This window comes from Pinus tabuliformis, chromosome 9, assembly GCF_031772625.1.
Source record: "Pinus tabuliformis cultivar Carrire ecotype Pingquan chromosome 9, CPIR1, whole genome shotgun sequence".
NCBI classification, from domain to species: Eukaryota; Viridiplantae; Streptophyta; class Pinopsida; order Pinales; family Pinaceae; genus Pinus; species Pinus tabuliformis.
The window spans coordinates 1386677135-1386688536 of record NC_142307.1 but is presented as its reverse complement, the minus strand read 5'-3'; the positions used below and the strand labels follow the sequence as shown (position 1 = coordinate 1386688536).

The following is an 11402-nucleotide window of genomic DNA, read 5'->3' as shown; positions in this document are numbered from 1 at the left end:
GAAATTATTTGTGACATCGAATTTGGGATTAGGGGTTTTTTGAACAACACTAAGGATATCATTAGACAAGAATGTGTAGTTGTCCTTAGAAAGGCAAAGCCCCCTAAGAGCAACATTAGCAAGCTTGAATTTGATGCCCTCAAAACTTTGAACAATGACAAGGACATTGTTATTCTCAAAGTGGACAAGGGTGGTGTGGTTATCTTTGATAAGGAAGATTACAAGAGAAAAATGTTGTACCACCTTTGTAACAGCGGGAGCTACAGAAAACTCAATAAGAATTCTTAAAGAAGATCTTTAAAAAAGTGGCTCTAGCTATAAAATCCAGTAGCACTATTGGCTCATTGAGCCATAAACTCATCGAGAGTAACCCTATCACTCCTAGGATCTATAGTCTTCCCAAGATCCATAAGGAGAGGGTTCCCCTGAGACCCATTGTAAACACTATAAGAGGGCCAACCTATCTTCTGGCAAAGTATTTATCCCAAAAGCTAAAACCCATTATTGGCCTTACAAAGTCCTTTGTCAAAGACTCTTCATCGTTTGTCAATGAATTAAAGGGTATAAGGTTTGATCCTAGGGATTTTCCTGTGAGTTTCAACGTTCTCTCCCTTTACACTAATATCCCTATTAATGGGGCCATTGAGGTCATCAATCACATCACGAATCCTTATACTGCTAAATTGGTTGAAATTTGTCTTACCTCTACTTTCTTCAACTTTGAAGGGAATTCTGTGAACAAACATGTGGTGTTGCCATGGGTACCCCCCTTTCCCCTATAGTAGTTAATATGTTCATGGAGGACTTTGAATCTAAAGCTTTGTCCTCATCTCAATACAAACCAAAGCTTTGGAAGAGTTTTGTGGATGAAACCTACGTCATTTGGCCTCATGGTCTGGATAAGTTGGACCTCTTTCTCCAACATCTTAATAATTAGTCTAGCTCCATAAAGCTTACTATGGAATGTAAAATCAGTGGGAGTCTGCCTTTTCTTGAAATCCTTATCTCAAAGAAGAATAATGGATCATTCTCACACTAGATATTTTGGAAGAAAAATCATACGGAGTAGTATTTTCATGCTAAGTCCCATCATTTCCTTGCTCAAAAGTTAGGTATTCTCAACACTTTAGCCACTCAGGCATTTAAAGTTTTTGATGAAAGTCCCCTTGATGATGAGAAAACCCATCTCCTCAAGGTTTTCAAAAATGATGTTATAATAAGCTCCAAAGTCTTAAGGATTTCCTTAAATCTGACAATGGTTCCAAGATTAAAAAAGAACCTAAAGATCGGTTTTCTGGGGTCCACCTTCCTTTTATACAAGGGACCACTCACAGGATTGCAGGGATCCTAAGAAGGCACAAGGTTTTGTCAACGTTTAGGCCCCTTAACACCATTCAAAGTTCCCTAAGATTTGTAAAAGACCTCGTGGACCCTAAGAATATGAAAGGTGTTTATGTAATCCCTTGATCATGCAGGACACCCTATGTTGGTGAAACCGGTCACTCAAGAAATCAAAGGATTCAGGAACATGTGAAAAACATCAAACATGGGAGGAGTCATTCCTTAGCATTGACAGAACATGCAGAAAAAACAAAGCACCACATCTTCATTGAAGACGCTCAAGTCATTGCAAGGATAGATCATTTCCATCATGATAAGTTTAGGGAGGTTATAGAGATTGAAAGGAGACCAAACAATCTGAATAGAGACAATGGATGGAAAATTTACAGTTGTTGAATCCCTGCCATTTCTTCTTGACTTTTTATTTATTTTATTTATTTCATTTATTTTTTATCTATCTATCTTCTTAATTTTTATTATTTATTTATATTTATATTATTTATTTTTTTAAACTGTGCCTTTAAATCTTGATCTTAACTAATAAACTATTAATTACTTTATTTTCTTCATTATTTATTTATTTATTTAGTTGTGTATTTTATTTTATTTTATTATTTTTAAGTTTTTAGAATTAATTGTTTATTGTTTTGATTATTTAAGTTTGACCCAAATATCTTTATTTTATTTTTTGGAATTAGTTGTTTTATTGTTTTAGTTTTTTAAGTTTGACCTAAATATTATTTTTATCTTAGATATTCTTTTCATTATAATTTTCCTTTTGATTAATTATTTTCCTTAATTCAATATTAAGGACTATATTATAAGAGTAATTTCTTTGTATTAAAATATTTTTTATTAATAAATAATATTTATTTAGTCAAAACTAACACTTATATTATAACAACTATTTTTTTTTGTCTTCATCTCTTTAAGTTAATGCCAAGATCTGATTGTTCATCTTGTCCTAGCGATGAGTTACACTGGATGGTTCGAAACATAAAACTCTAATGATGTGATTTTTACCGAAAGTTTGGTTACTATTCATGATATGGATCACAAAAGCCTAAATTCAATTATTATTATTGTTTATAATATTAATATTGATGCTAATATTATATTATAATAAGCAGATTTATTAGATATTATAAATGGTTTAAGATATTTTATTAATGAAAAGTAAGAAAAATTTCAGTAAAAATCACATCATGAGAGTTTTGTCGACGTGTTTTGAACCTCCAGTGTGGCTCACCGTTAGGACAAGATGAAGAACCCAATCTTGACATCCAATTAAATAGATGAAGAGAAATGTTTTTAGCCATTATAATATAACGATTAGATTTGACTAAATAAATAATACTTAAATATAAAGAAATAATTGTTATAATATAATTGAATTAAGGAAAATAATTAATCAAAAAGAAACTTTTAATGAAATGAATATCTAAAAATAAAAACAATATTTAGGTCAAACCTAAATAATCAAAACAATAAAACAATTAATATAATTAATGTAATAATATAATAAAATAAAATTAATATTTGGGTCAAACATAAATAATCAAAACAATTAATTCTAAAAACTTAAAAATAAATAAAAATAATAAATCGTCAAACTTATATATATATATATATATATATATATAACATAAACATTAAATAAATAATAATAATAATGATCTAAATAAATAAATCAACAATGAGAAAAATAATTAATCGTTCATCAGTAGTCAAGATAAAAATACAAATATATAAAAGCTTAAGAAGAAATTATAGGGATCCAACAACTACTAATTCTCCAGCCATCGTCTCTATTCAAATTGTTCGGCCTCCTTTCAATTTATATAGCTTCCCTAAACTTACGGTGATGGAAATGATCTATCTTAGCAATGACTCGGGAATCTTCAATGTAGATGTGGTGTTTTGTATTTTCCGCATGTTCTGCTAATGCTAAGGAGCGGGTCCTCCCATGTTTGATGTATGTCGCATGTTCCTGAATCCTCTGATTCATTAAGCAACCGGTTTCACCAATATAGGGTGTTACACATGAACAAGGGATTACATAAACACGTTTCATATTCTTAGGCTCCATCGGGTCTTTTACAGATCTTAGGGAACTTTAAATAGTGTTAAGGGGCCTAAAGGTTGATGGAATCTTGTGCTTTCTTAGGATCCTTGCAATCTTGTCAGTGCTCCCTTCTATAAAAGGAAGTTGTACCCCAGAAAACTGATCATTGGTTTCTTTTTTAATCTTGGAACCCTTTCCAGCCTTAAGGAAAGCCCTAAGATATTGGAGCTTATTATAACCATTATTTTTTAAAACCTTGAGGATATGGGTTTTCTCATCTTCAAGATGACTTTCACGAGAAACTTTAAATGCACGAGTGGCTAAAGTGTTGAGAACACCCAAATTTTGAGCAGGGAAATGATGGGACTTAGCGTGACAATACTGCTTCATGTGAGTTTTCTTCTAAAACGCTTGGTGTGAGAATGATCCATTGTCCTTCTTTGAAATAAGGATGTCAAGAAAAGGAAGGCTCCCATTGATTTCACATTCCATAGTAAATTTTATGGAGCTAGGCTAATTATTAAGATGATGGAGAAAGAGATCCAACTTATCCTGACCATGAGACCGGATGACACATGTGTCATCCACAAATCTCTTTCAAGCTTTGGTTTGTATTGAGTCAAGGAAAAATCTTTGGACTCAAAGTCCTCCATGAACATATTAGCTACAATAGGGGAAAGGAGTGAGCCCATGGAAACACCACACGTTTGTTCATAGAATTCCCCTTCAAAGCTAAAGAAAGTAGAAGTAAGACAAATTTCAACCAATTTAGCAGTATCAAGATCCATGATACGGTTGATGACCTCACTGGCCTCATTGATGGGAATATTAGTGTAAAGGGAAACACGTCGAAAAAACTCTGATGATGTGATTTTTATTGAAATTTTTCTTACTTTTAATAACACGGATCATAGAAACCTAAATTCAATAATTTATTAATATTATATTTTTCATATCATGTAAAAATTGTAATACTATAATTCAATATAAAAAATATTCATTAATCCTAAAATTTGAAATTAATACTAAACTAATAATTTAATATTAATATTTTTTTTCTAAATAAAACTACTCTATTCACATTAAAGGTGTACAATTACATCATGACCGAAGTCTAAGGCAACTGCCCAAAAGGAGAGGTAGATAGAAATAGAAAAATTGTCCAAGACAGATAATTTGGATGAGATCCTGTTATGCATTCCCACGCAGGGGAACCAGTGTTAACATTCTTGACCTTACTGAGCTTACAGAGATTCCAAAAAACTTTCATTTTGAACCTGGCTTATCAGCATTAACAAAAATTATCAGTAGTAACAAAAAAATGCCCTCTATAATGGGCTGCATAACCTGAGACAAAGTTGCAGAGAATGAACTAAGCATCTGGAGGCTCCTCCATGATTCTGCACCAGCCAACGTCAGACGGATCCTGACCACGAGTAGCATCATTCACAGACGGACCCGGGGCCGCTGGCTCCACCACCATGTCAATAGCATTGCTCGCAGGAACCTCCGGAGCCCGCAGAGAGCATGGATTCAGCACAGAGACTGAGCCAGGGCCCTCCTGATGAGAGCTGGACTCTCCCACCTCCTGGGCTTCCTCGAGAAAGAGCACCAAAACATGAGCAGTAATCTTGGGACGATTTAGGATGCAATTGAAAGTGAAAATCGCAGAGCCGAAAGAGGGAGAGGACAAGGAGTCTGGAGGACGGGGCTCAAGGTAATGGCTGGGCAGAAGAAAACACCCTCTCCCACTACGAGTGCGAGGGTAATGGCCAGAAATGAAATCGCTGGAGGGAGAATTGGAGGACGGGCTAGAGGACGCCCGCCGAGGGGTGCCTCTGCGGCATCTCATCCTATGGCGAAGACGAGGCATAACGAAAGAAGCAGCGACTTTGTGGGAACAAGACCAAGCAACCACAGAAGTAGAACATAGGTCGATCAAGCGAACAACCAGACAGGAGCCCGAAGCCTTAGAGAGAATCCAGGGAACTGACTGAGGGAGGTCCGCAGGTCTACCAGAGCAGGAACCCAGCTTCGTCGCACCTATCAAGCCGCTTGAGCCAGCATTCACCGGTCCATAACCCAACCAACACAACATTAGAGGCTCCAGAACGATCCCATGGTGGAGGCTAGATTTATTACCCTCTCCCCTGCCTCGAATTGCTCCCGCCATTACTATGGCATTCAAGAGAGCCGAGATCTAGAGCAGATCAGAGCATGCGAAGGTGAAAGACATATCGAAGGACAGACTGGTAGTATCAAAGTCGCCTGCAGTAAAGCCCTTAAACGCAGCGATGCCCACATGCCGATGATCATTCGTCGACTGGTTATTAACTTTGTTGTACAGGGCGGGCAGGTGGTGGCCCTTCTCACCCCACCTCTGTCCCATCACATTAACCATATGGCTGGACACCCACATCCGGGGGAGCTTCCTCCTTTTGGACAAGAGTTTTGCATTCCTATTCTTGATCATGATTCTATATTATGTCTAGAGCTCCAGTGAGAAGAGAATGCCCAATTTCAACTCCTAGGTTGGCCCTTAAGATCAGCTACCTTGTTGCCTTCCTGCTTGACATGATTGAATATGATTGCTCGGTTGGTGCTGAGCGATTTTTCAATGTCATCCAGTCTGGCTTCAAGTCTCCAACTGTTGGTGATTTTGTGCGCATGAGCTCCATTGAGCAGTTGGTTGGCCAAGTTGATAAGGATTAGGGAGTCACCTTCTATCTCCAGAGGATGGAAACCATATTGCTGGGAAAGGAGAATTCCTTGCCAGAGACCCTCTAGCTCAGCCGAGTTATTCATATCCCATACAATGTTTCCAAAGTAGATAAGGAGAGGCGAGCCCTTATGATCTCTGAAAATTCCGCCAAAACCAGCTTTGCCTGGGTTGCCCTTGGAAGCTCCATCAAAGTTGAGCTTGAAACTATGCCTTGGAAGGGGGGACCAAGCATGCTTTCTGCAGTTTATGCTTACTGGAGGTCTGCCGGCGGGGAGGGGTTGAGGGAGTTGAATGTTCCAGTTCTCCCAAATGGCTATCTCATTTGCCAGTGTGGGAAAGTCATCCGGAAGCCAAGACTTCAACGCCAAGGTCTCTTTTAGATTGAGACAAAAATTGCCCCAAATGATTTCTATTGGCGTGCTTTGGTCTTTGAAAATACGCTTGTTCCTCTCTTTCCATATTGTCCATAGAAGCAGGCCGGGTATTATGCTCCATAATTGGTTGAGAACTGCGCTTTTGTAAGGGCTCTGGTGCCAAAGGCGAATGGAGTTGATTATGTCCTCGGATACTCGGCATTTTCTTTGGAAACGAAAACTGGCCTTTTCCCACATTTGATTGGCCAGAGAACAAGAGTCCAAGAGATGTTGAAGTGATTCCTCCTAAGAATGACAATTGGGACATATGGAGGGCCCATGAAAGTTTCTCTTTCTTAAATTATCCCAGGTAAGGATTTTTCAGTGCCCAGCGAGCCAGAGAAATAAGGAAACTTTGGGCCAGTTACTCGTAGCCCATATTCTTCCCCAGATAGGATCCAAAGGCGTCGAATCTTTGCATACGATCTTATAAGCCTCTTTGGTAGTGAAGGAGCCTTTAGGGGTGTATCCCCATCTTAGGATGTCGCTGCCCTCGGAGTATCTGATTCGCCTTTTTTGAAGCTCACTCTCCAAGACTTCCTTAGTCTGGTTATCAGCATTGTTGATCAGCCTGTCGACCTGCTTCCATTGTCTGTACCCTTGTTCTATCTCCGGAATCCACTGTTGCTGAACGGATTCCTTTTGTTGTTCCTCCCATTCTTGACTCAGCGGTGGGCTGAGGATGCTCTTGAGCTTAGGGAGCTGATTCCAGGCATCCGTCCAGAATCGGGCAAAGCTGTCATTTCTGATTTCCCAAAAACTGTGTTGTTGGATCAGCAGGAAGTGCTGTCTAGCCGCATTCCAAATTAGCGATCCTTTTTCCATGGGAGTGAATCGAATGAGCTCCTCCGCTGGTCTATGATTGGTGTATTTGGCCGTCCAGATTGCTGCCCAAGGCTTGTTGGGCACCGAGAGCCATTGCCACCATATTTTTGCACCCATGATTTTGTTACTGTGTTTAGGATCCCGCAGACCTATGCCTCCTTTTTCTTTTGGCTTGCAGGCTGTAGTCCATTTGACTAGGGCCCATTTGCGATTTGTGCCAGATGCACCCCAGAGAAAATCCCGCTGAAGAGTTCTGATTTTTTTAAGGACCCATTTAGGCGCTGCCAGGATTGAGAAGAGATAAAGAGGCATTGCCTGGAGCACAGCTTTGATTAGCACTAATCTGCTGGCTATGTTCAGAGTTTTGTGCGTCCATAAAGAGAGACGTGATTCCAGCTTCTCAAGGAGCATACGCCAGGAGGCGTGCTTGATTGCAGAGTCTATAAGGGGGGTGCCTAAGTATTTGGAAGGCAGGGAGGCTATGGGAAAGCCTAGAGTGAGAAATGGCATGTTGGGTCATAGGAGGGGTATGAAAAAAGAAAATCTGTGATTTTGCCTTATTTATGCTTGTTCCTGATGCCTCAGAAAAGTCATTCAAGATGGATTTAAAAATGGAGGCTTCCTGAACAGAGGGGTACCCGAATAGCATGTTGTCATCAACAAATTGTTGATGAGTGATGGCTAGGGAATTGTGAATGGATAATCCTTTGAGATGCTGGGAGAGGAGGGCTTGCTTGATGTGGCGACCCAAACCTTCCACCATTAGAACAAAAAGGAATGGGGAGAGGGGATCTCCTTGCCTAATGCCTCTGGAGGGACTGAAAGGTCGAGATGGAATGCCATTTATGAGGATTGAGAAGAAGGTGGAAGAAATTAAGCTTTGAATCCAGCGAACCCACATTGGAGAAAAACCAAAGGCATTTAGCATTTTTTGAATATAAGTCAAACTTAACTTGTCAAAAGCTTTGGAAAGGTCAATCTTGAGAATCATACCTGCCTGTTTGGTGTTCTTGAGGGAGTGTATGATCTCATGAGAGAGGATAATGCCGTCCAAGATTTGTCGTCCTTCAACGTATCTGGATTGTTCGGGCGATATGAGCAAGGGCAGAAGCGGCTTCAGTCTGTTGGCAATGACTTTAGATATAACCTTGTATATGACATTGCAAAGAGCAATTGGGGGAAATTTTTCCGGTGTGATGGTGCTCTCTTCTTTGGGGATGAGGGCGATAAAAGTTGAATTGAGAGAGGGCAGCATCCAATGAAGAGTGCGCGATTCCTCCACCACTTGCCACACTTCCCCCTTTATGAGATCCCAGAAGGAGTGGAAGAAAGTGGTGGTGAAGCCATCTAGACCAAGGGCTTTGCCCTCCTTAAGTTGTTTCATGGTCAGATCCACCTCCTGAGGCGTTACAGGTCGAAGAAGGAGCCAATTGTGTTCTTCTGTGATAATTTTAGGCACATTTTGAGTAATCTTTTCAATAGCAGGCCGTCTATCAATTTGGGGTTCCTGAAGGACCTCCTGGAAGTGACTGATGAATTCTTGTTCGATCTCAGCATGGTTTTCCACTCTTTCCCCTCCTTGCTTTTGTATGAAAGAGATGGTATTGTGCATTCTTCTTTGAATTGTAGTTCTGTGGAAGAATTTAGTGTTCCTTTCGCCATCTTTCAGCCATCAGATCCTAGATTTCTGCTTCCAAAGAATTTCTTCTTGCTTTTTCCTCTCCTCCAGTTGATTGTGAAGGTGTCGTTCCAGTTCCAATGTGCCATCCTTGTGCCCCTCCTCAATTATCTGTTGCTAGAGATCTCTCGTTTCTTTTTGTAGATCTTGTTGAGCCTTAAAAATGTTGCCGAAAGTCTCTTGATTCCAGCGTTTGATTTGGGCTTTTAAGAATTTGAGTTTCTATTGGAACTGGAACATTTTAGATCCTTCAGGCGCTGGGAAGTTGTTCCAGGAGGTTCTGATGAGATCGTTGAAGGCGGGATTGGAAAGCCAAAAAGCCTCAAATCAGAAAGGACGTCTGGTTGAGTTGCCTAGCCTTTGCCACTAGAGAGAAATTGGCCAGTGGTCTGAGCCCGAATAAGGGAGAATAGATGCAGAGAGGTCACCACCGAGATGCACTGCGTTGTCTGTGATGAGGAATCTATCGAGCTTTGAAGCAATTTGTTGCCTCCCAGCCCTGCGATTGCTCCAAGTGTGGATTCCATTGGACGATTGCATATCTATTAGCAAGTTGTTTTGGATAAAGTCTTTGAAGTGGTCATTTTCCTGTTCCAGCTTGGCTCGACCTCCCCTCTTTTCCTCTAATTTGGTAATCATATTGAAGTCTCCTCCAATGATCCATAGAGGATGAACCCTGTTGAAGCTAAGTGCTTCTATTGTGTCTAGAAGAGCGATTTTGTTGGCTGCTTCCTGTGGAAAGTAAACATTAGTGAGATGCCCATGGATATTGGTACCTACTATATGAAACGTGGCCTGTATAATGTGATGTGAGGCATGGAAGTCTGAAAGAGTTATAGCTTGCGTATTCCAGGCAATTTCCAAGCCTCCGGATGCACCCGAAGCATCCACTGCAACCGATTGACAACCGGGCCATGCTTTTGAGAGGATGTTTCCCAAAGTGTTACTGTTACATTTTGTTTCCTGTAGAAAGAAAATCTGAGGTTGCTCTTGCTTTATCATATTTTTTATCATTCTGAGTTTCCCGGGGCTATTGAGCCCCCTTAGATTCCATGAGGTTAGCTTCATGATTCACTATTAGTTGTGGGCTTGTAATACTTGGTCAACTTCGCATATCTGCCTGAATCAACCAGGATTTTCCCTATGGCAATAGTTCTCTGGAGATCTGTCTTTCTTCCGTGCTTTTTGGAATCTTTGGGAAGGAAGCTGCCATCCCATTGACTGCCCGGCTGTATTCCCAGTTGTTGCTGCTGATAGGCCCTGGATATGATAACTTCCAAGGTGTTGAGCTGATGCACTTGAATCTTGTCATATTCCTTCTTTCTGCATACTTGCTCCAGTTCAAAAATGTCTAATCCGCCCAGATCTATGCTTTCCGGCTCTACCTCCATGAGTTGCGATTGACTGCTTTCCGCTGAGGTGAGAGCTAAGTGTAAAGATTGGCTGGGGAGAGCATCAACATCCATTTCATTGGATTTCCCATCAGTATTCATGAGAGAAACCTTAGGAGTTCCTATGAGGAATTTTTGAGGCAGGGGTGAGGGAGAGGAGGCAGAGAGAGGGGCCAGAGGGGTGGGGATGATCAGCTGTGGGGTTGGTGTGGATTTCTGGGGTGGGTCTTCCGCAACTTTGGCAAGAACCTCGAAGCTGTTACTCGTGGAGGGGGTGGAGGCGGCTTCCTGCTGGTTTTTTTTCCCAGAGGTGGGTTTTTTGTGCATTCTTTTACGGCTTGCAACTTTTGTGAAGCCCTCATGGTCTGCCTTGCCTGAGGGTTCAGAGGCTTGAGGTTTAGCATTAAGAGGGCAATCCCTGAACAGATGCCCAAGGGCATGACACTTACGACATCGAAAGGGAACATGTTCAAAATCTAAGGGTTGAATCCATTCATAGTCATCATGGAAGAGGCTTACCGAATCCGGAAGGGCTTTGTCCAGGCGCATGAAGACACAAATGCGGGCATAGGAGGTGTATCTGCGCAACTTCATTTCTTCAGCTATTTTGATGAACTCTCCCAGCCCTTGCCCGATGTCTCTGAGTGATTCTTCATCCCAGTATTCTGATGGGAGCGAGTACATCCTGATCCATACTGGCACCCAACTGAGATCCTCCTAGTCAGGGTTGAATCTTTCCCTCCATGCCCTTAAGTACAGACCAGCAGAGTTAAAGAAATAGGGACCTTTATCCATGATCCTGTTCCAATCTTCGATGCAGATAAAAATCGCCGTGAAGAACACTTTTGGTCCTAGCTGCAAGGAAACATGTCCTTTGGGTTTCCATTTGGCAGAGATCCATCCTTGCAGTGCTTTTTCCGTTGGCCAGAATCCAATAAACTTTCCAATGAGCGCATTGTCCTTCATG

The 11402-nt window shown here is 40.8% G+C and overlaps 2 protein-coding genes across 2 annotated transcripts; both read right to left on the bottom strand.

Moving 5' to 3' along the window:
* Positions 1-5926: 5926 nt before the first annotated feature.
* LOC149153685 (uncharacterized) lies at positions 5927-6739 on the bottom strand. Its single transcript, XM_089443895.1, has one exon. It carries the CDS (start codon positions 6737-6739, stop codon positions 5927-5929), a length of 813 nt encoding a protein of 270 aa, XP_089300021.1.
* A 2671-nt stretch (positions 6740-9410) lies between these two features.
* LOC149153684 (uncharacterized) lies at positions 9411-10046 on the bottom strand. The gene has a single exon (XM_089443894.1). It carries the CDS (start codon positions 10044-10046, stop codon positions 9411-9413), a length of 636 nt encoding a protein of 211 aa, XP_089300020.1.
* Positions 10047-11402: the final 1356 nt, after the last annotated feature.